The 25,414-nt window shown below is 33.9% G+C and overlaps 2 protein-coding genes, 1 long non-coding RNA gene and 2 pseudogenes across 4 annotated transcripts; 3 read left to right on the plus strand and 2 right to left on the minus strand.

The window, feature by feature from the left end:
- Positions 1-1,631: 1,631 nt before the first annotated feature.
- Positions 1,632-2,932, minus strand: LOC18104818 (cytochrome P450 81Q32-like; annotated as a pseudogene).
- A 388-nt stretch (positions 2,933-3,320) lies between these two features.
- Positions 3,321-5,947, minus strand: LOC18104819 (E3 ubiquitin-protein ligase APD2). Of its 2 annotated transcripts, none has more exons than XM_024584679.2 (8): positions 5,736-5,947; positions 5,426-5,652; positions 5,239-5,335; positions 5,069-5,146; positions 4,516-4,736; positions 4,357-4,426; positions 3,961-4,267; positions 3,321-3,881 (listed from the first exon to the last, which is right to left on the minus strand). In XM_024584679.2, exons 1-8 carry the CDS (start codon positions 5,830-5,832, stop codon positions 3,803-3,805), a joined length of 1,176 nt encoding a protein of 391 aa, XP_024440447.1. In that variant the 5' UTR covers positions 5,833-5,947; the 3' UTR covers positions 3,321-3,802. The 2 variants fall into 2 exon arrangements, with proteins under 2 accessions (XP_024440447.1, XP_024440449.1); XM_024584681.2 differs by having other exon boundaries at positions 5,732-5,947.
- Positions 5,948-9,328: 3,381 nt separating this feature from the next.
- On the plus strand, positions 9,329-10,253 carry LOC18104820 (uncharacterized; annotated as a pseudogene).
- A 4,274-nt stretch (positions 10,254-14,527) lies between these two features.
- Positions 14,528-16,953, plus strand: LOC18104821 (putative cyclin-A3-1). Its single transcript, XM_006374796.3, has 8 exons — positions 14,528-15,096; positions 15,183-15,415; positions 15,512-15,587; positions 15,694-15,770; positions 15,895-15,928; positions 16,038-16,187; positions 16,263-16,397; positions 16,492-16,953. The coding sequence occupies exons 1-8, from the start codon at positions 14,776-14,778 to the stop codon at positions 16,555-16,557; spliced, it is 1,092 nt and encodes a 363-aa protein (XP_006374858.1). The 5' UTR covers positions 14,528-14,775; the 3' UTR covers positions 16,558-16,953.
- A 334-nt stretch (positions 16,954-17,287) lies between these two features.
- Positions 17,288-19,489, plus strand: LOC112324091 (uncharacterized). The gene is made up of 3 exons (XR_002977765.2): positions 17,288-18,246; positions 18,702-18,851; positions 18,978-19,489. It is a non-coding gene; the product is annotated as an uncharacterized LOC112324091 (long non-coding RNA).
- The last annotated feature ends 5,925 nt before the right edge of the window (positions 19,490-25,414 follow it).

Consider the following 25,414-nt stretch of genomic DNA (forward strand, 5'->3'; position numbering starts at 1 on the left):
TTTCCCTACGTGCTAGATTAGCCAAATCCATTGATATCAATGTTATAAAACTCCATCGGTTTTACTTTTTAATTTTTTTTATTAAAAAAATAAAAAAAACATGTTATTTTAATAAAAAAAAAAAATTACTTTTTTTAAAAAAAATTGAAGATTAAGTTTTTATGGGTCTGAAAAAAAATTAATCTAAATTTCTAGAGAATTAATTAAGTTTTTTTTTTTCAATCTATAAATTGAAGTTTTGAATTAATAGATTCTCATGTGGACATATCAATTTAATTTAAGATCTGTTTGAAATTGTGATAGCGATTATAATTTAAAGTGTTTTTTACTTAAAAAGACATCAAGATAATATATTTTTATTTTTTAAAAATTATTTTGATATAAATGTATCAAAATAATTTAAAAATATTAATTTTAAAAAAAAATTATTTTTTTTAAAAACATGAGTTGAAGACGTTTCAAAACTGCCCCAGTCAAGGTTTTATAACTAGCTAGGCCTTTTCTACGTATATTTTATTGACAAGTAAAGGGGCTAAAGAAAGGCGGAAGGATCGCAGAAAAGCATGTCAGTGTCTCCATTCTCCACAAGTCTCGACTTTTACCAGAGCAGATTAGCAAAATTCATTTGTCCAAAATAACAAGACAAATTCAATTAATAAACAACTATCGTAGCAAAGAGACTGTCAACGAAAGACAGGAGCAAAAGTTTTCCTACTCTCTTTAGAGCATGTTACTTAAAAAATATATTTTTTTATTAAATAAAAAATAATTTAAATCTTTATCGGTACTATAATTTCAAATACATTTTTTATATTTCTTGAAAAACTTAACCCTGGTTTGGTAATGCGTCCAATCTGACAAAAATTTAAAAATTTTAATTTAAAATAATATTTTTATATTTTAATGTATTGATATTAAATATAATTTTTTATTATTATTTGAATATACTAATAAAAAAATAAACTTTAAAAAATAATATCCATCATGCAATAAACTTGCTTGATGATTGTGTTCCTACCACTACGCTGTCCCTTGCTGTTTGAGACATTTGGATAATTTTGGAAGAGTGAGATTTCCCAACTTCCAACTTCCCTATGTTTAAGTCTACTTTGCTACTACCAAATAAGGGAGCATATAACTACAAGGCCCAACTCAAGAAATTGAAAAACTACATTGGGCCTCTTTTTCTATGCAGGCCCATATGCAAAATACATTTATGCGCTCGTGAAAATCCCCTTCTTCTACGCGAACTCATTACTAGAAAATATATATATAAAAAACAACGGGAAAAAATATTATATCATTATTTATTGATAAAAATATTTGGTAGTGATTTTTGATGGAATACAAAAAGTACAAAAAAAAATTATTCGCAATTCTGTTAAATGATAAAATTGAGTTTCCCTATTTTCTTTTCTTTATGTAGCATCAAAAACTAGAAGGCAAATTGTACATCAAGAAAGCGTTTGTTTTCAAGAGGGTTTGTCCAGAGGTAAAGGATTAACAAAGACCATTACTGTGTCCTCCATCAGAAATAGGTTCCTGCAAACATTTTTAACTTCTCCACACAATAGATTTCTTCAAATTCGAGAAAGAAGGCTTACCATGGATGGACAGAGTCTGCACTTGGCCAATAAAGGGTGAGCCCTGGGCATAGAGAGTCCAATGCCCTCTGTCATGCCCGCCATTTCTTCACTAACCCTTTCCCATTCGAAAATGACTCCAAAGTCAATCCAACCATGCATAGGGCTAATCCTTTCTCAGGACAGCTCCTCCTCCTTAGGTATAGTGAGTGCTTACTGTCATCATGCCTCTGATTATTTCGTAAGTATAAAACTCCGGTTCAGTTTCTTGCAAGGCTAATAGGATGTCGATCGTTGTTTAACCGCTCCCTTGATCTGAAGCAGACTCGTCCTTTACTTTTCTGTGCGCTTCAATCAAGTCTTGCAAGAATTTATCCCTCTTGCTATGCAATACAGCCAACCTCTTCTCATTGTGATTCATTTCAAACCATTTCAAGACTGGCACAAAATCTCCAGTATTCGTAGCTCCACTTAATTCGAAGGTCTCTGTCACAATTTCTTTGACCTTCCTTGATTCACCTAATTCTGCTGGATTCTCTCCGTGATATCGCTTTCCGGCAATCATCCGCATAATGACATCAAGTGTCAGATAAAAAAAAGTTGACTTGGCATCGTTTGTCATGAATTCACCACCCTTTGAACCTTTATAAAGCCTTCTCTGTGCGCACGTATATGACAGAACATTTGCAGGCGATTAGTTGATAAGATTTCTAGAGCAGATATGCGCCTTAAGTTGCGCCAGTGCTTGCCATATGAAGCCCAAGCAAGGGTGGTATAAATATATCCAAGATGTTTTCCTAGGCCCAACCAGCCTAGGGAGATTTGCAAGAATTATGCCATTAGCACTCCCCTGCAACTGAAGGAGATTACACAAGGATGACAGTACGAGAGCCAAATTTAATAAAATAGAATTGGACCATATTGTTGGAAAGATTGGCAAGAGTTTGACGGAGGGGTTTCTTGATGAGATAGAGATGACCAGTGATTGGCAGGGAGAGACCTGGACTCGGTGGAAGGTTCTTGTTGATTTTGCGTAGATGTTTTGAGAGGACACGGAACATCAAGAAGAGCAAGAAGTAGTAGTAGAATCTAGAATGAGGTTTCCGTGAAGAGGTTAGGACTTTTAACTGCAACTGACAAATTATCAGTAGTTGTTCAGGCTTTCAAAACTTTTATCCATGCATCACGCTTCAGTCTTGTTCGCAGAAAAGAGAGAAGCAGTAGGAGAATTAGAATGTAATAAGGGGATCAATTTTCCCAGAGGACCTAACTTGCCTTGTTTAAAAGATGTGGCTGTGTTTTCACAGTTGCCTCTTTGACACGGGTGCGAGTCCGACATGCATACCCATGTTTGTCTCAGCTTTTTTTCCAGTTTTATTTCATTTTTTCATGAAACTGGACTGTCGAGTATCTATATCCATGCCCGAGTGTCCAATGTTGTACATGGGTACTCTTAAGGTAAAATGAAGGGTCAGGAGAACAGAGGTTGATAGTATAATGGTGAAGTGCATATAAGCCTTCAGGTACTGAAGTTACAATGACCCTGGAGCAATGTGATGGCTGTAAACTGGTTTAAATGATGCCGGTTGCATTCTGACATCTGCTTTTTCACATTTTCTTTCTACCTAGAAGAAAGGATCTTATGTTGGTTGTCTAACTCACAACTAGAGCATTATTTTGCTGTTTGAGAGATGACCAGCTTGATCCTTGTTAGGTCATCTAACAGAGTTTTCCAGATTTGTAATATGAATGATGGAATTTCTGCATTTGGATAAATAATTTGCTCAATAGAGCGTGTCAATCTCTACAGAAACATGATCTTTGCGTTGCAAGATGCAGTATCAGACGCCAAAAATTGTTATTACATCTAGCAACCGAACAAGATCTCCATACAACTCTCAGGCAGCTGAAACTAATATTGAAATGGCTTCCATTTTGACTAATTCACAGGCTTCCCCTAGAGGAAAGCATACAGAGGTAAAATACTCCCTTGAATAATAATTTCTAAAGAAGGGATTCAGCTCACTAGAATGCTTATAAGATAACCAGGAACCCATGAAACTCGAAATTGAAAATTCCAGATAGCTTGATCCGAGAATGAAAAAAAGATTCATGGACCACACATAGAGCAGCTACACCCAAGTACAACAAGCTAGTAATCTTTTCACCAACACAAAATTCCTTGCAAGGGGAGTCGCACAAGGGTTCGTAGTTATCCTCTAAGAAGTAAATAATCTTCTTACTTTGTGAATAAGCCTTCTACATATTGGACACATCTTGTTGTCCTCCTCCATTATCCTGCAAAAGACATTCTTTATCAGAATCTTTAAGAGTTAGAAATGTCAAATAGAATACACAGTTTCTTTCACATATTTACCTCTGAGCACAGTCATAGCATGTGGCACAATGGCCACAAGGAACGAAAAAACAGTTCCGTTGATCATCATAACAAATTACACATAATTTTGCATCATACAAATCCTCTGAAGAGCTACACGATGATCCTTCATCATCTTCTTCATTTGTTCCGTATGTTAAACGAACCGACTTAGCTGGCATTATAGGTTCGGTTTCAGAAGGTTCAGAGGCTTGCCATGTAGCTGTTTCTACTAGGTTAGTACTCTGATCAGTATCACAAGCGCCAAGATATTTCAATATCAGGAAAATAATGATGACGATAGCTCCTGCGAAGCACAAAATAGTTGGGGACTTGGTCACAGGTATTTTCGAAAGATTATTCAAAGCATAAAACAAGATGTGTCTGATACTGCACCTAAAATCGCGACGTAAATTATTGCACGAGCCACAAAAGCTACCTCGATATTCCATCCATTTATATCTCCCTGCAACCAAGTCACTAATCAAGGTTCAGCTCAAGGAAAATTGTCTGCCATCACAAAAAGTAAGCAGAGAAGAAAGGCTAATCCCTTACATTATCAGGAGTTGTCACCACAACGTATTGAGTTTTGGGAAACAGAAGTTTAAGCCGGCAAGATCCCTGTGTCGTTGAACACATGTTCCTAGCTTTTGATAGCTCATACATCTTGGATGTGACATTTACACTCAATGTCGTTATGATATTCTTAGGATTGGTGTTTATCAGACCAAGATAGTACCTGTTGTCCTCCTCGATCGTGTATTCAGCTTCTTTACCTGAACAAACGAAGAAGCATTTACAGGTCTATTCAAAGTCTGGATCATAACTCATTACTTGTAAATTCATCTGTTTTATGAGCTTTCCTTTCTGTTAACTCAGCACGCTCCATAATCGCAGTCCAATAAGAAAACAACCAATCATGGGACTTGAAAAGCACTCAGTGCCAAAAGTTATGAACGAAAGATTCTACTAGGCAGATTCACATCAAAACAGCACTGAATTCAATGGAATTCCTCTAGGCATCACTCCATGTACAAATTCTAAGTTAATCATTTGAATAAGAGCAATGGTACAGACAACTAGATGAAAAAAATGACAGATGGATTACCATTCAGAGGTTCGCTGAGGTTGAGGGCATCAGGGGAACTCGTCTGTTTTGGAAGCAATGTTTCATACTTTCGTTCTCCTGCAGAGCCACATGTACTTAGGTTATACCTTGAAGCCAAACTTACGAATCAGTTGGACCATTTTCTGCTTAGAAAAAACTCAAGAAGGCACCTTTTATCATCACCACTTGAAGTTGATTTAAAATACTGGTTCGAGCTTCCCATCTCATTCGGATCTTAGAACCCTTGTTCAACCACAAGGAAAATCCCTGAAGAAAAAAAATACAGGGTTTAGGAAAAAGAGGAACAGCATTGCAATATATAAATAAGTCGAAATGAAGTAAGGCCTTCCATGTAACCTTTCGACTGTAAGATGCAACAATCATATAATCCGCTACGCTCCAATTCGTTTCGAAGCTTAACTCAGGCTTCTCGTAGAACCCATATAAAAGAACCCCTTTCTTATCTTCATCTCTCACTTCAACATGGTCTACAAATACAGAACTTGCCTTCATCAACCTTGATGAGCTAGGTCCAAGCACCATACGAGAATCCCCGAAATACCCATATCGCAGACTCACTGAAACTGCAAAATCATAACCAAAATGCGTCTCAGATTGAAGGCACAATCAAAGAGAAATTGCAATAGAAGATGGAAGAATTACATGCCACATATCCATATTGTCAAACAGGCAATTAACCGTCCCCAACTTTCTTTCCATCTCTGAGGAGAATGCCCCGGAGGTGGCATCACTGGCCTATGCATGACTGCTCTTAGTGAGAAGTGTAACAAGACGTTCTGGTTTGATGCAAGAGAGGAGATAATGGGAGAGAAGAATGGTAGGTTTTACCGTTTTAGTAGGTTCGTGTGCTGCTGCGCACCACTGCCTTCAACTAACTGTTTTACTCATGGTGTTTGGCGGGCAATTGAATGACAAGTTTAGTGTTTTTGAATGTTAGGTGTAAGTTGAATTTGTACATGCTCTAGCTGTTTTTCGAAAACGCCCTATCCTAACCCACTTTTTAATTGAAAGACACTTCAAGAAAAAATATCCTTTTAGTCATGGGATTTTCAAACCCGGTCGGGCTTTTGAGTTAACCCGATAATTTATCAACTAAAAACTTTACTCTATTCAAGTTTTATATCAAACCATTTAAAAAAATCAATATCGTTTTGGTATTTAAAAAAATAAAATGACAATATTTTATGTATTTTAATGAAAAAACTACAATAATGTCATTTTAGGTATTTAAAAGAAAAAATCAGGTCAACTCATAATACACGACCTGTTTTAGATAATGTAAAAAACTAAGTATCTATTTGGGGTTGCGGTTGAACCTACTTTTCATAAAAGTTTGAATTTTTTTATTTAAATTTTTTTTTTAATATTTTTAAATTGTTTCGATAGGTTAATATTAAAAATAAATATTACTTTTTATATTTTAATATATTTTTAAATAAAAAATATTTGAAAAATAACTAATACTGTAATTACATATGCATAATGTGTTAGGTAAAGTTTGCTAGAGACATGCGACAAGATGCAGTGGTCAGAGTCAAATGAAAACGAAAACGTAGTTGCTGGTTTTTCCAGTGATGCTTGGAATGGTGGGTCAGTAGAGTTCAAAGATACATGTTGTCAAAGTTTTCAAGTTAGTCCTGAGATTTTATATTTTCTTAAACATGCCATTCAATCTAAGGTTTGTTACAGAGAAAATATGCATCTTGATATTTTTTTTTATCAGTGTCTCCATAGTTGAGATATTAATATTGTCTTTGCTGATATTAATGTTATTTACTTGGCTGCTCTCGTGAGAAATCCATGTCACTGAAAGGGATGAATCTAGGGCTCCGAAGTTTAAATTTTTTCCAAAACCATCCTTGAATATATGAAATTTTTAGATGCATCCTTACAAGATGGCCCTCTCGAAACCAAAACTAAACATCCTAATATCATTCTTTAGTAAGCCTGTGCTCGTGGCAACATATTTCAAAACTGAAGAAATTGTATTGGATATTATAATTGTCGGTTGGAAGAAAATGGTGTTATTTGTTTTGAAAAATATTAATTATTTTTTGTTTTATATTAATTTTTAATGTTTTTAGATCATTTTGAAGTACTGATATCACGAATAAATTTTATAAAAATAATAAAAAAAATATTTTTAATATTTTTTCAAATAAAAAAAATTTTAAAATATAATCTCTATCACATTTTCAAATTTAATTTTAAACCATGTCATATTGAGCTGCCATTGAGTGATGAAACACCTGGCTTCAGTGTTTGATGTGCTGCATGACAAAGCAAAGTGGGTCCACCCCCACGGCTCAACCCCAACCTCGTATCTCCATCTTGGTTGGACAAAAGAAAATGGCGACTGCCTCAAACTTTCGTCATTGTATTGATTAAATATTATTTTATTTTTATTTCAAATAATTTTATTATATATGCATATGTATGCTAAAATCAGCGATTCTAAGTTAAATTGTTTAAATTAAAATTATTATTAATTAGCTTTACAGGTTAAGGTGTCATCTAGCATAAGAAAATCACTTTCACTAGTACAGAATCTGTGTTTTTTACTATAAATTCAATATAATCGTGCAAAAGTCGGTCTGTGGCAACTCTTTGAAATACGTTTACCGACACTCTATGGCCGCTAAATAACCCTAACGCAAAGTGTCGGAGAAGGGTTGCGATACAGTGTCGTGATCTCTTAGCGACGGATTGCCTAGCTGTCGGTTATTGGCCCACGACCTTCATAACTTTCATGGAATTTCACTTCCTGCGACATTCCTACCTGTCGCAGAAACGCTTTTCTTTCACGATAAAGATTCTGAATATTTATAATTTTCATCTCTCGTTTTTTATCTTCAATTTTTCAGACTTTTTATAAGCCGTCTCATCGACAGTTATTTTATATTAAAATAATCTAAAAGAACTAAAACAAATATTAATTTAAAGAAAAAAATAAAAAAAAATAATTTTTTTAATAAATATTTTTAAAATAAAAAAACAAACATAACTACAAATCATGAACCTATCACATCAATTAACAAAAACACTCTTAAAAAAAACAATATTTTATAAATGCGATTACTGACAGCAGACACCTTTTCCGCACTGACACATATATATTTCTGCAGTTTAATATCTTGCGTCTGTATAGAAATCAACACACCCTAGAATCCAAAAACATTGAGCCCAGTTGTTCTCTGCAACCAAAGCAGCTTGAGGAATTTTGCCATCATCTACCTCAAAACCAAAAAATTTCAATAGTAATAATTTTACTTTCAATATCTAGCTTCAGAAACAAAGAAATTCTCTGTCACCGCACTGGCTGACAGATGCAAATAGTTTCAGAACACGACCTTGGCTGACAAGCTGCTTTGCAAGACTTGTCTTAAAACGGTGCATCCCTGTCTAGATCCTTGTGGAAACATGCTAGATCAGACGAATCCTATGACCATATGTTTTCCTCGCTTTAATCTAGCTCTTCTAAGAAAACAGAGCCTACTCTCACCATTGAGGTTGAATTATTAATTAAAATGATGAATTGTGTTGTCTCTCTGTTATATATCTAAGCATCTATTATTTCTAAATTAAGTTATTTATAAGGTGAACATCTAGAAAAACTTATTTAAATACACCATATTAATGTAAAGAGTGCGTTCTTTAGGATCATTAAAAAAAAAAAAGCAGTCACAATTAACGCATAAACTGTCCCAAGAATACATTTATCAGTAGAATACAGTAAAACAAATAAAAATGAAATTACTTTCACTAGTATAGAATACGTTTTTTACTACAGATTTAATGGATTTTTTCTTAAAAATATAACAGTAAATAAAAAATATCGGTGATATAGTTTAGAAAAAAATCAATAAAATAACACAATCTCAACCTGTCAAATTTCCCAATCACAACAATCATAGATATCACGGTTTTAAAATGAGACAATTTACTCAATATTACTCAATCATAGATTTATTTTACCAAAATTTTAATTTTTTTTGCGCTAATATTCCAAGATAACCAGTTTAATGTAGAACACTTACGGTGAAACTCTTCTTCTGAGGAAAACTTACCACAAGGACACGGTCGAGGTGGGCCAGCGTGTGAGAACCCAACAAGCTCGTCCAGTTCTCAAGCCAGTATCAAAATTTCTTAACGGCTCTTATTAAACGAGTAGGCTTCAACTTCGAAGCCCAGGTAGTAGGCCCGTATTCAATAGTAGGCTTCGATTAGAACTAGCATTTCATGATAACCAGCAGCAGCCCTGTGAACAGTAATGGTTCTCAAATGGAGGTATTGATTCCTTGTCTGATGACTGTTTTCGCTGAGCAAGAATTCTATGGACATCTTTGCTTGTATGAGTGATCGTGCTACTTGAAATTTCAGATGTTTCAACATGAAATTGTTAAATTCAAATCCCAGATAGAGGATATGGAGAAACAACTAAGGTACTCCTTTGTTTCTAAAGTAGATAAAACCCTAAATATCATCCGATGCTTTATATCATCAAAATCCGATTTCTTTCAGGATATTCGAGGGCGATCTTTCCAATCTCACAACATTGTGTGAAGTTGAGTACCAGGAGCAGATCCTTGAGGAAGTTTGGAAACGTGTGCGAATGCACAAGGTAATTAGATAGCATTTCTGTCTCGGGACAGAAGAGATGACATGGAGTGATCATCTCCTTTATGATTTGAAAGAATTTATTCTTACGTCTTCATCCATGTCCCTCCAACCAAACACCACCTTGATGTATAGTACCTGCTAATACTCTAAAATTTTCCAGCTAAACCTGTTCTACTTGATTACATGTTACTGATAAATTCATGGTTGAACACAGCAAGTTTTGGAGGAGAAGTACAATTCACTGGGTGCACCACCAGCTTCACAGGTATCTCTTACAAGTCCTTTTTGTTCCTTTATAAAAAGCATCCAGCAGGCAGCAGTGACTTCAATTAATTGGTGAAAAAGATTTATTAATTTTCAATTTGCTTCTCAATATAATTAGGTACATCTTCTCCAGAGACCGCAGAAGTGAAAAGTTACATCACAGAAAGTCCAAACAATATATCTTAGATTGGCTTCCTCAAAGAGACCCACATGTCCAGATCTTAAATTTTTTGAATTCCAATGGCCTTCTTCCTGCAAGGTGCCTACTGACATGATTTGACCAATAACAAGATCATTTGGAGATATTTTTCAATTCTTTATCACACATATATACTTAGAAATTAATTAACCAGCAAATTCTTCTCTACTTTCCAGAGATCAGGAGCAACGTGTGGCTGAGATCCTGCCTCCTACATCTTCAACTCTTCTTGATGGACAAAAACTGAACCTTGTTGATCATTTAAGCCCTGGGGATGACAATAATGTGCAACGTCCAGAGTTCGGACAAGTAATAATCAACTCCAACTTGTCCCCATGGACAGAATTTTATCAAACAGGAATTTACTAGAACTTTTAAAGATTGAATTTATATTATTTTTCATTACTTTCAACGATCAGAGTATCCAATATTGTTGAATCATGATGGTACCAATATTATATTCTTCTTTCCAACATCAAATAGTTCATGCCAACTTGATGGAATTCGTTTTTGCGCTAACAATGGCTTACGAGAAATAGCCATATATATGATCTCTCTCTCTCTCTCTCTCTCGATCGATATATATATATATATGTGTGTGTGTGTGTGCGCGCGCGCGCGCGCGCTAGCTATTAAATATAACGACTAAAAATATGTTGGCAGGTTACAGTTCCATTCCGACTACACAATCCAGGCAATTACTAGCACTTCCTGAAATTCATCTATCTCAGTTTACACCACCAACCATCCTGGCTCCTCATCAGTACCCCACATGATTCTTTATTTTGGAAGCTTTCTGATACAGTTTATATGTGATCTGTAATTTCTAGATTCTGTAAAAACTTTACATGTCCATTAAAAGACCTGTGAATTGAATCTATATATTATATCTGATTATTTATATATGTAGGATGAAATACATACCATCTTATAATATAGCTTCGGCTGCTCGTTCATTGTTATGTATGGAAGCTTACTTTTTGTCACAAGAGAATTTTAAAAGGAATATACAACAAACTAAAGAATAGAAAAACATATTTTTGGTGATGATGTATGTTTAACCCAATCATACTTGCTCGTGATGTTTGAAAGTGAACTCTGGAGCGGAAGTAATGAGTTGTGTTTAATATATAGGTGTTTGTCTTGTATAAAATACTCTCCTGTAAAAATATAATGATAATGATGGTGATATCTATTAGTGGTTTGCGATAGTAACGGTAGTGACAGTGGCGTCAAGAATGGTGGAGATCAACGTGGTGATGGTACTGGTGTAGTTCGGTTTTGGTGATGGTGATGACAACATAATAGGAATGGTGGTGATGAAAAGATCGTGCGTTATTGATGATGATTGAAATAGTCGAATGAATAATATTAGGAGTGAGTTATTTTATAAAAATATTTTATAAAATTTTATAAATTAAAAATATTTTTCAAACGTTTTAAGTTTAAAAATTAATTATAAAATATTTTATTGTTTATAATTTTTTTAAATATTTTACGAAAAGGAAATACCTAAAATCAAAAGGAAAATAATTCATGTATAACAAACAACTCATTGCTAACCTAACCACTTAGAGTTTGTTTAGAATTGTAGGAGTGGTAATAATTTAAAGTTAGTTTAAAAATATATTAAAATAAAATTTTTTTATTTTTTTAAAATTATTTTTGACATTAACATATTAAAATTATCTAAAAATATAAAAAATTAATTTAAATAAAAAAATTAAAAATTTTTAAAACACAATTTACACTAAGTTTCGAAACAAATCTTTAAAATAAAACACAAAAAGAGCAATAACTTCCCTCCAGAAACAAGTACGAGTCCTCAATGATTTCAGTTTATTTAATTATTATATAATAAAAGAGATGTACCCACCATTATGTAGCCCAATGTGGATTTAATTTTTTTTTAAAAAAAGTATAAAAGCGAAAATGAGGAACACATTCTATTCGGTTCATATGAATATAAATAAATTACGGTTTCACATTTACATCAACTCTGTTTTTGGCCTTGTTTCCCTTTTTCTAGTGAATTTATTCATGAGAAACAAACTCGGAAGGAGATGTAGCCTCTCTTTACATGAAATGTAAGGAAAAAAAAAACAAGGAAAATTTTAATAACCTATATGACCTAAATTCACTGGATCACTAAAAAAAATATTATTGATTAAATCTCCAGAATATCTGTGAATTGTGATAATTTTAAATAAAAAAGCTAAACCGATAATTTATTAACCTCGATCCAAGGTCCTAGTTGAAAAGAAAAGGATTCTAGAGACTCGATTGACATGTATTTTATAGCTGGGAAATTAATAGAGAAATACAATTGCTGTCCAGGATATTAATAGAATGATATTATTATTTTTTACGATAAGAGCTGTGTGGTGATAGTTCATGTGTGTTAAGTGAGAGGTAATTGTTGGATTATTCTCCCGTAGATAAGTGGAAATAATAACTCTATTTATAGAATTGATTTCCCTTCAAGTCTAGATTAATATGCTAGATCATGTTGGTGAAAATCCCACGTCATTGATTAATTTTGACATCAACGGTTTGAATTTTTTTATATGTAAAAAAAAAAGGTGATTGTAAAAAAAATTACAACCGATGTGATCTCAACCACTAAAATTTAAATTGAGAGTTAAAATCGATGATTGTATATATATATATATATATATATATATATCTCTTCAATCTTGATTAGGCATGAAACTTTCTTAGGTAGCTTTGATTACTATTATCAAAACATAAGAGAAATATAATTGATAAGGACATAAATTAGTTGGCTTGAGAGACAAAAATAAAAACATAAACATAAATGTTTATGGGATAATGTTGATGTGAATTATTATACTCATGTAATTAGGTGCAAAAAGGATATGTCCATCTATTTTTATTTTTTATATTTTGATATAGTAATCAAATATTATCTTAAAACTGAAATAATTAATATTTTTTATGTTTTAAAAAAGTCCACGATAATATATATTTGGTAAATTATCAGGCCCAATACATTTAAGTTCAGTCGTCAGTCGAATGCAAGGCAATGCAAGGCAAGACAGGCTTGACAAATTGACATATCCAATATACCTATGTTTAATCATCGGTTGAACTTAAGATATCATAAAGCTTTTAAGTTGTCAAACCCAATATACTTGAGTTTGATAATTAGCTGAACCCAATTCAGTATATTTGAGTTCAGCTGTCAATTAAACCAAATATAACATGGACTTAACAAGTTGCTAGACCCAACACATTTAAGTTCAGCCGATAGATGAACATAGGTAACATGGGCTTTACAAATTATCAAACTCAATACACTTAGGTTCAGTCATTAGCTAAGTTTAAGGTAGCGTGAGTCTAGCAAGTGTTAAACCCGATATATTTAAGTTCAAGAAAACATGAGTCTAATAAGCTATCAGATCTAATATATTTAGATTTAGTTGTTAGTTAACTCCAAAGACCCTAGAAAGATGACAACCCAATGCAATTGGACTTAAACGACTTAAGGTGCTGTGATTCTCTATGAACATTCCCTTGGGTTTAAATAATTGCAAATATATAAGTGTTTTTCTTGATATATCATCTCATGTTTTGTAAACTCAAACACGCTATTATATTATGGTAGCTTCAAATAACCCACCATATACTGCAATTGGCGAGTGACTACTCGGTGAAGATCAAAGGTGGAACTCGAGAGATACTCGTAGCGAATCAAGAGGCCAGTAGCCAATACAGTTGCTAGATGTAGTCCGGGGAATAACTCATAAAAGAATTTGGGTTACTAATTGATCGAATTAACCGGTAGATTATCGAGCTAACTAGGTAAATATTTCTATTAAAATAATAATATTTTTTTTTAAAAAAAAATTTATTAACACTGACTTGAAAAGGTTTTGCCATATCAATTATACCACTAAAAATATAATAGAATCAATTAAATTTCATGAAATCAATATTTTGTTTTATTTAACTTAAAATCATGATTTACATTATAATAATCATCGTTATTTTTTAAAGTATTTTTTATTTAAAAATATATTAAAATAATATTTTTATATTAACACATCAAAATTATCTAAATATAAAAAAATATTATATATATATTTTTAAAAAACTAAATCACAGCAGATTAGATTATTCAGCTAATTTTTTGCCTAACCGAGTTTAAAAAATTCCCATTATAACTTGGAAAAAAGAAAAAGAAAAAAAAAACAGTCATTAATAAAAGTAGACCCGATAATTTCAGATTCACTCACCAAACACAACCCCCTCCCTCCTTCCCTCCCCTCTTTTTTTTAATCTAAAAAATTAGACCCGCCCACAGCCTGCCTCCTCCTTGAACCCAAAATATTTTGGCTATGGTTTTTAAAATTCAAAGCCACCCCCCAAAACGCAAAATCTCAAAAATAAGAAACCCAAAAACGCAACGAGCGCCAAAGTCTCCTCCTTTCAAAAACAAAATCATGGCGCTCCCTCCTCTTCTCTCTCCGCCACTACAAAACCTCTCCCCCCCTCACACTCGCAGACCCCTCTCCACCCCCCCTCTCTCTCACTCCAAACCCAAAACGAGGCAACTGACTCGGTGAGTGAGAAGAGTAAAATGAATTCAATTTCAGAGAAAGAGAACTGTGTCCGCATTACTCGCGCTGCCAAAAAGAGGGCGGCGGCGCTGGCTTCAGCCGAGGACCGGCCCTTGAATAAGAAGAGGGTTGTGTTGGGAGAACTTCCCAACTTATCGAACACCACCGTTTCAGTGAATGAGGTACATAAGCAGAAAGCAAAGACAAAGTCAAATACCAGCAAGAGGACTTTAACGAAGAAGGAGGGTGTTTTCAAAGAGGATGTTGATGGGAAACCTGAAGATCCCCAAATGTGTGCACCATATGCATCTGATATTTATGAGTATCTTCATAAAATGGAGGTAAAGATTGGTTTTTTGTGATGTGATCTGTGGAAATGTAATTAGGGTTTGTGTGGTTTAATTGATTTATGGGGTTTATTTATCAGGTGGATCCAAAAAGAAGGCCTTTGCCTGATTACATTGAGAAGGTTCAAAAAGATGTTAGCCCCAATATGAGAGGGATTTTGGTGGATTGGTTGGTTGAGGTTGCGGAGGAGTACAAGATTGTCTCTGACACTTTGTATCTTACTGTTTCTTACATTGATAGATTCTTGTCTTTCAATGTTCTAAATAGGCAGAGACTTCAGCTTCTTGGTGTTTCTGCTATGCTTATTGCCTCGTAAGATCTGGGGTCCCTTGAATTGTGTTCATGTTTTTGAAGTCTTGTTTTATTTATATATTTATTTATTTTGTTTCATTTTGTTTGGATAACTAGAAAGTATGAAGAAATCAACCCTCCAAATGTAGAAGATTTTTGCTACATAACAGATAATACGTACACCAAGGAAGAGGTAATTATTTAATATTTTGTTTGTCTTACGGGTTCAGATCTTCAATGTTCAAGCTGTGATTTTTCATTTTTCATTTTAATTAATGGTGACTTGTGTGATTGTGAAGGTGGTTAAAATGGAAGCTGATATACTTAAATCTTTGAAATTTGAAGTGGGAAATCCTACAATAAAGACACTCTTAAGGTAAGACTTAAGAATATTTTGATGTAGCTCTTTTATCTGCCTGCAATTGGTGATTTGCTCATCATTGAAGGTTAATAGTTTGGTGGGCTGATTTTTGGTATTGTTTGTCATGTTGGTTTTGCAGGAGATTCACAAGGGCAGCACAAGAGGATTACAAAGTGAGTGTGATCCCATTTTTCATTATTGAAGGTTAATGGCTTGTATGCTCTGATGCTGGGAAGCATTTGTTATCGTTGTTGACTTTTGTAATCTTTGTGCCTTCTGCAGACTTCGGATTTGCAGTTTGAGTTCCTGGGATTTTACCTTGCCGAGTTGAGCTTGTTGGATTACAATTGTGTGAAATATCTACCTTCTTTGGTGGCTGCTTCTGTTATTTTTCTTACAAGATTTCTGATGCGACCCAAGACACATCCTTGGGTAAGTAGTTTCAGGAATACTAATTTGTATTGATAGTCGTTTTTGGAGTGCAATTTCTAATTTTTGTTCATACAGAGTTCAACCTTGCAACAATACACTGGATACAAAGCAACGGATCTAAAGGATTGTGTTCTCATCATACATGACTTGTATTTGAGTAGAAGAGGGGGTGGGTTACAAGCTGTAAGAGAAAAATATAAGCAGCATAAGGTATGGTTTCTGTCAGAACTCGTCAGGAAGTTGAGTTGAATTCTTGCATTGCAAAAGGGCATTTTGTTTACTCTGAATTATTCTATTGGAACAGTTCAAGTGCGTGGCGAACATGCCTTCCCCTCCAGAGATACCAGCTTTATATTTTGACGAGGTTTAAATGCAAAAGTTGGCCCGGCAATTTAATGTTTTGGGATATGGCAAGTGATGGAAATTGATACTGCCTGAGGAAGGCCTAGAAGCGAGAATTTGTAATGCAAAAGTCATGGCATTTTGGATTTACTATAAAATCTTGATTGATGTTTGGGGCCTCCTGGAAGTCAATTTTTGGCCATGTGGAATGAATTATTGTGGTTCCACATGCTCGTTCTTGTAGTTCTGATCCCTAGGACTTTTATCCGGAGTGTGAACGACATTGTTAAAACCAGCAGCTGGGTAACTGTGCTATTGCTGACTCTTCTCACTGGTAGAATAGTTGAATTTGCCAGGGAAGTCCTGTGAATAATGAAATTTTGTTTTTGGTTCTAATATTGAATGCTAAATGGCCATTATGAAACACATGAATTTTCTCTTATATTTGAGTATCTGAATGGTGCAAGACTCATAGGCTTTAAAATTGGTATTTATGAACCCTTGCTTGGTCACTTGCCTAATGAAGGTGAGACTTGTTGGGGTAATGAACCTTGTTTTTAAAAGAACAAAACTTTGATGGTGCAAAACCCTAATCTCTTACTGATTGCTGAGTGTTTGAGATGGTAATTGGACTGTGCTTCAAAAAAATTTTGAAATCTTTTTTTCGCTTTAATTTTTTTGTTTTTAGATTGTATTGATGTATTTATGTTAAAGATAATTTTTTTAAAAAATTTCAACACTTTTAAACAGACATTAAATGATCTGTACCAAAGTTTCTACATCTGACTGAAAAAAAAATGCTCTTCTTGAGAAAAACCAAGAGCAGGTGACTCTTTAGTGATTCAGTTTTGATCTCCCAGCAAACCTCTACTTAAAGGTTTAGCCTCTTCATTACATGCACCTTTGGCTGCTAATTGCTGCTGATCGAGTGAAAATTAGTAAAATAGGCATCTTGTAACGTAAGAATTCACGTTGAATGATGATGGAGAAAGATTGTAGTGTTAAGGCTGTAGGGTCAGGTCTATGTTAAGCAGCTCTGATGGTTGCATGTGTTCTGATACCATGTGAAAAGTAAAACTACCTGGCTATTCTGCAGTTGTTGCTTCCACAGGCACAATTGCTGTCTGGCTCACCTCAAATCCCTTAACATTTTTTGAATCTTGCTATCATAAGGTCCCATTCCCTACTTGTTTTGTGGACAAGTGAATGAGAGTGAACACCAAGTGATTGGAATATTGGTTTACTAGCAAGCAAGCTTATCGTTGCCATATGCCTCTCACACTGGTACCTTTTGATTGCTCCTCTCACCCTCATGTGGGTGTTCCGGTGGCCACCAAGTTCTTGTGAAATATAGAACTTTCTCTTGCAGAAGCTACACTAGAAAACTTTGCTGGCAGTGGATTTTGATCGTGAACCCTGCTCCATATCCATGATGCAGTTTTTTCCTGCCGGGACTAAAGTTCAAGCACTCATTTGAACGACCCTTCTTCATATCTCTGGAGTAACTATCGCTAAATGTTTTACTTTTCTGGTTGATGACTGATGCTCATGTTAGTTCCATGTTCTGGAAAATCATCTTAACCGTGTGTTGATTTGAAAGGAGGCAGTCAAGGAAGCTATACTATTAGGCTCTTTATACGTTGTCGATGTGCCTCAAGAGGATTGGCTGATATACAACAAGAAGATCAAAGAAACGAACTCAGAGATATATCTCATGGTGAGTGAAGTGGCAATGGATATGTGAAGGTTTTATGTTCACATTTCTAAAGTTTGTTTTCCGTAATACTGCCTGTGTCCCCACGGCTTGTTTTTGGCGGCATACCAGGGCGTTGTCAGTTATGTCTTTATAACCTATGTCAAAGCTTAGCATTCACATGTTTTCTGTCTATATCCCTCATCTAGCATTGAACTGGTCTGATTTGAAGCAACTTTATGATTCGAATTTGGCAGCCACGCAAAAACTCCTTCACTGTCATATCATAATCAAAGTTATACAAATTGCATGCCATAGATTTCGGTTACTTTACCCAGTCTTTGCCTAGTGATCTCAAAGTTTGATCCTGTCCTGATAGTATTTTTGGCACTACTGCAGAGGATTTACTGGCAGTCCTCAATATGGCAACTATCAATCGTAACTAAATAATTTCTAATCTTGGATGCATCTGTTTGTAGAATTTCTAGTTCTTGTTGACATCACTGGAAGAGACGCATTGATTAATCAAGAGGTTGAAGAAAGGAGCGGCTAGAAGGGGTGCAAAGAGACCGAGGATAGCCTAGCTTTATCCGCACAGATTATTGCACTACTACTTCTGCCGACTGAAGGTTCACGCCACTCGTTCTTTTTCATCTCTGGAACTTCATTAGCAACTTCTTTTTTGCTACACGTCAAACTTGTAGGAAAGTTATGATGTATGTAACACTAATGGATGAGTTGTTGATTTTAACCAGGTTTTATTTGCTAATCGCGATGATAAGAGGTGCAGATAGGTATATTTTATATGAACTCAAGGAACATTCCACCTTCCTTTGTCCTAGTGGGCTCGTGTAGTTGTCTTATACAGGGCAAAGTGTTTGGAGAACGAACATAGAATCAAGGTGTTCGTGAGAAATCCTGAGGAAACAGGTAGACCCGAATTCTCTACTTGCTTTCATACGCCGGTAAGGCATTGGCAATTGAAGCTTCCATGTCACAACATGACCAGTGTGGCTGGTGGATTGATGACCCAGGAGGTTGGAACAGAGAGTTGTCTAATCGAAATTGCACCTTATCCACAAACGGAGCATCTAGATGGTGCTGGGTTCAGCTACAATGGTGGAAACTAGGCCAGGTTCTCACAGATGGAATGTACAAAAGTGCCTTAAACTACTATTATATGGTTCTCTAGATTCCCGCCCCAAAATGGCATGCCCCAAGTACTTTTACACTTGCAATAAAATCGGCACCCTTCTTTGGAAGATCATCATTCGCCTTCAGTGCTAGTGCCACAGCAGTAGCTAAGATTTTGGCTCTCAATACAGCACCATAAAGTTGAGGCGTGCCTAAAACAGGCACAACCTGCCTAATCATGCATATTTTCCTCAATCCTGCGGGAGATAGCCTAGTGCCATGTGTTTCGGAGAACATTAGATGTGTGGATTGGCTTGTTAACCGTGTCGACCACTAGTGGAGTGTCTTGAGATTTTATTACAAGACTTTGCCGGAGTATGCTGCGTAGTCAGAGGCCGTCCAGTCTCCCTTTAAAAAACAAGAAAAAACCAAAACGCCTAACTTTCAGTAGTATGATTATTAGTGTAATACAAGTAATTTACTTTTTGTTTAAAAACATATAAAAATAATATGTATTTTTTTATTTTTGATATCAAAATATCAAGAAATACTAAAAAAAATTATTTTAAAGTAAAAAAATTATATAAAAAAACATAATTAAACTGCAATAACAAAGATACCTTATTTAGAATAGGTGTTTTACTATATGGTTTGGTGGTTGCTTCAAAGTTTCAAACAAGCTCCCCACACGCTTGGGCAATGTTTAGTCTGTTTTCTCTCCCGAGGATTAAGGATATATATATATAAACAGTTTTCTAAAAAAATTAAGTAGAAGCTTTTTCATTAAGACATAGTATAATGAAGCCTCTAAACTCTAGAGTAACAGAGCCTTTACCTAAGAAGCTAAACCTTTTAGGTCAGGTCTGTTTTCATTGTCCTTCCTTTCCCGTGTTTTCACCCTTTAATGATTCCCTATGTATTCTCTCCGTACCTGATAAAGGTATTGTGTAGTATTTTCATATTAAAATATTTATTTTTTAAAAAATTATTTTTAACATTAATATATCAAAATTATATATATATATAAAATAATTTATAAAAAAATAAAAATAAAAATAAAAATTTAGCAAAAAACACGGCACAATCACATAGCCAAACGGGCTTAGGAGGAGTGTTTGTTATCATGGTTTAACATGTATTTTAAACTGTTTTTTATCTGAAAAAAACATAAAATGTATTTTTTTAGATTTTTTTTTTATGATTTTTATACATCAATGTTAAAAATTAATTAAAAAATACACATGGCACCGTACTATTAGACGCAAAGTAACCTATACCTTTTCGGGCAAGTCTTCGATAGAAAATCCCGACATATCTAAGATGCTAAGATCAAAGGTTTGTCTCCCCATAGGCTAGAGTAGGAGGCCCACTCCGCCATAGGTAGGTAGTTTCAAACCACTAAACAGACAAGTACACGAGCCTGGAAGAAAAATGTGCCTGCACTTTTTTCTCTTTGCATTTTAAAAATCCTTTTAAATTTTTTCGTTACTGTAAATTAATTTTTTTTGATATTTTTATTTAATATTCTATGTTAAAAATTATTTTTAAAAAATAACTGTCATTGTATTTTAAAACACCTCCCAGCTACACTGTAATCTGTGAAGATTCCACACCACGTGTCGGTAATCATAATGGCAACCAGTTAAAATTCCTAGCAAATTGTATGATGTTTTCAACCTTGTCTTCTTTTTACGTCCCCTCAGATTCTTTAATCCATTTTTTCAAGCATCAACATGTGGATATAGCTGGCTTATGTTCGGTTCCAACTTCAGTGGCCTCTCATTTTCAAAAGGGATGCTTAGATTGTAATAAATATTGTTTTTTTAAGGTGTAAAAATATCTAAAAATATAAAAAAAATATTAATTCTTTTTTAAAATATTATTTTTTAAAAGATGCCATGGCAAGCCAAGAGTCACGGAATTAATTAGGGAATTAGGGAATCACTGGCCTTGTTGCATCACCAAAGAGTTCTCTTGCTTTTCTAGTACAGTACAATATTTGATTCCATATATTCAATGGCTGCAAGAAAGAACCGTGGGTCGGTTCAGTTGCGCATGATTTGACTACTCAAAACTTGTACTGTAAGGAAAGATTAGTGTAGGAAATTAGCTACTTTACACCCTTAAAAGCTTCGCACATTCTTGCCTTTTCGTTCAACTTTGCATGAAGGAGAAAAAAGTTCTTGAAAATAATAAGAAACTAATAATTCAGAAACCCATTTTTTTAAAGTCACTCTTTCTCCTGGCTCCAGATGAAGCAGTGGCTATAAAGAGTAAATTGACTAGTTTTCAAAGCTGACGAACACTGCCCTGACAAAGAAAAAAAAAGCACAAGAGCCAAGATCTGTATATACTATATGTTATAAATTAGACCTGGTGTGACCTTATTTTAGGGACTGAAAGCGAGAACGAAAGCAATATAGAAGGCAAAAAGTTCTCGTGAAATACAAAGAACATGTAAAGAATAGCAAAAAAGTTACATCGTGAGTTGCGTTCCTTGTTTGCAGGGTGTACTCAATAACAACGCTACCTTATCACTTCTTTCCTCCTCTTCCCTTGCCAAACAAAGCCATCTAACTTTCTGCCTTTACCTTGCTGGTCCCAGATCTTGCGTTTCTCTCCCTAATTCGAAGCAGCAAGCTCTCTTTTCTCACTCTCACTCAAACGTCAAAACAATTTCTAGGTAGAAAAATGCACCTTCAACAGTCCCTTCAAGTCTACATGTTGCAGAAGCTAGTGGTTTTAACTCTCCTTGTACTGTTGCTCCCAGGAGATCAGAAAGAAGAGACAATGGTGAATGTTCATGGCTTACAAGATCAGCTGCCACCAAGTAGCACAGAGAAGCAGCAACAGAAACGTTTGAGGCACTCCTTTGATATGTTCTTTTCAAGCAAAAGAAAAGTTCCAAACGCTTCAGACCCTCTTCACAACCGCTGAGCCAAGTCTTTCTGTTAGTTCTCAAGAAGTAATTACTCCTTGGCCTCTTTAGAAATTGAAGATCAATTTTGTTGCTAGTTCCTGAATTAGCTAGAGCTGCAAAATGTGAAAGGAAGACCTTGAAGGTCACACATACTAGATGCTGCAATCACAATCCCACTAATTAGTCTGCATTTTGGCAATGATTGTGATGGCTGAGAATCGCTTGAAAGCTAGGATGCAGTTCTATGCTCGTAAGATTTGTCTGTGCTCTCAACTCTAGCTGTTCTTTTTGTAGCTTGATACCAAGTGTATGTAATTTATGAATATATTAACTAGTGATCAAGAAACATGTTCAACTTTTCTGTGAATGTTCTGTATTAATTGTCTTTTCTATGCACTTATTACTTTTTTTCGATGGTTTGATGATCAACAACGAGACCATCCGCCACTGTTCCTTCCCCTTCGTCGGAGAACACCTTGTTAAACTCCACCATGTCTCTACTGACGTGTGCTCTCTCATACCACCCCAAACTTCTGGCTATTAGCCATCATATACTCCATATTCCTTGCAAACAGGATGCATGCCTATATACTATGTCATCGATCGATGTTACCGTTAAATTCATCCAGCTTATAGGATTGATTTAAAAAATCTAGAACCCAGCTTGACCTGAATTGAGTTTCTAACAGAGCCAGATGAGATGTTGAATTTGTCAAATTCATTCAACCTTGCTAGAATTTTAGTGATGCTGCTGACTTATATAATAATATCAAGAAAAAAAATATTTTAATAAAAACAATTGATTCAATAACCTGCTGTTAATCAGATCCTAAAGTCAAGGACTTACAGCCATTTTGCTCATACAAAAGCCCATAAATGATAGGATGACAACATACGAGCCCATATAGAGGGAGAAGCATAGCTTCTTGTGGCCTCTGCAATCAAGAAGCTAACATAGTTGACCGCTTAATTGAGCACGGATCACACCATGTTCTTGTTTTAAATACCCATTAATCTCTTATTTTCTTTGCCGAATCATTTTACATGCTAGGTGATTCAAGTCAAGTAGTTGTTTTAATTTTAATTTTTGAATTTGTTTTATTAATATTTTTTAGTGTTTCTAGTTTTGAATTATTAATGTTAAAATTAAAAAAAATATTTTAATATATTCTTATACAAAAATATAGTTTTAAAAAAGTACAATACTAAAATTCCTAATACACATGGTATTCCTGTAGCGGTTTTAGAACAAGATTTAAAATTTGAGTTTTTTTTTAATTGAACTTCTATATTTTTTAAAATAATTTTAAAGTGTGAATATTAAAAATAATTTTTAAAAAATAAAAAAATAATTTTTAATATATATATTTTTAAAATATTTTAAAAAACAACTATAATTAACCACCACACACCATAAAAAAAAATCTTTCGATTGGAGATGGAGATGTTGGAAAGAAATTTATTGTAACAATGACCTCCCTAGCTGGTAGAGCCACAAGTACTGCCATTAGTCAAACTACAGCGCCTTGTTTCTTCTGAAAATCTAATCCACAACTGCCTGATTAATAAATGGTAGGCTTAGAAATTTAGAGTGTGTTTGGTATGTGGTTGTTATTATAGTTGTGGTTTGAAAAAAATTATTTTATAAAAAATATTTTTAGTTGAAGTTGGTTTGAAAAAATAGGTGTTTGGTTAAAATTGTGGTTAAAATTAAGGTTGAAGAAAAAATAGTTTAATGTGTTTGGTTAAAACAATACTTTTCAAATTGAGGTTATAAAATAATTAAAAATATTTTTAATTTAAATATTGTAGATTTAACTACTATTATTACATCATGAAATAAATAATATTGATATCAAAATTTATTTATTATTCCATTAAACTACATGCAATGTCATCACATACGAAATCTATCCAACAATGACTATATTTTTCATGGTTTCTTAAGCACGCAACAACAAAAACTGAATTTTTTGTTACGTCATCAAGCAATATCCTTCTAATTTAATGAATAAAACACAATTAAAATAAAAATAAGAACTGAATTTTTTTAACTGGGTCGGACCCGGCAAGAACATAATTGGAATTGCGATCAAATTTCACAAATACTACGTCATCATGCGATATCCTTCTAATTTATATAGTGTTATTAAATAATATTAAATACTAGTTTTTCAAGTAAAACTCAATTTTTTTTAAAAAAATTTACAATTTCATTACGTCCAAAATTTATTCGACAAGAACTACAGTTTTCATGATTTTTTGAGCGTGCAATAAAATTAGGTAACATATTATCAGGAATAAAATTGAGATTACAGTACGAGTAAATTTAATTCACCTTAAACTAATTTTTTTTAAAAACAAAAAAAAATAAAAATTAATAGTTCACGTTCACGTGAACAGTGCGAGTGAAATAAATTAACTGCACTGGTTTTTTTTTATAAAAAAACAACAACTGTTCACGTGAACAGTGCAATAATGGAGCATGGCTCCACTGTTCACCACGAGAAGCAGCTGCTTCTTCTCAAAACCTGTGACGCAACGGTGAAAATTGATGGGTTCCACTAATAAAATTATTATTTTTTTTTTATTACTAAACACTGAAATATATGACTGCAGGCGAACCCACAATCACATTACCGACCAGCATCTCAATGCCGCGGATTGTACTCAATTTGACTTCAATTTATTTCTTTATTCTTCAGTAAATATCTGCTCTCTATACTTCTAGATCATGCATAATCTTTTTAGTTTTGAAAAATAAATTAATTGGTATTTTATTTCAAAAATTAATGTTTAGTTCTTTTTTATTTTATGTTTTTATCCAATTAAATTATTATTTTTATTTTAAGAAACACAAAAAAATAGATATTATGAAAAGACTGATGAAAAAAGAAGATATTTTTAGAATAAAATATTATTAAATTCAACATGGTTAATACTATAAAAAACTAAATAATCAGTTTTTAAAATAGGAAAAATTAATTAATTAATTTCTTAGAACTAGGAAACTATTTTATAATCTACTCCGATCTATATTTAATTAATATTCAGAGTAATCTTCGTTATAAGGACAAAAAGGGATACCTGCTCTAAATTATTTTGTAAAAAAAATAGGAAACATTGCTCTAAACTCCA

Source organism: Populus trichocarpa, chromosome 14 (assembly GCF_000002775.5).
Source record: "Populus trichocarpa isolate Nisqually-1 chromosome 14, P.trichocarpa_v4.1, whole genome shotgun sequence".
NCBI classification, from domain to species: domain Eukaryota; kingdom Viridiplantae; phylum Streptophyta; class Magnoliopsida; order Malpighiales; family Salicaceae; genus Populus; species Populus trichocarpa.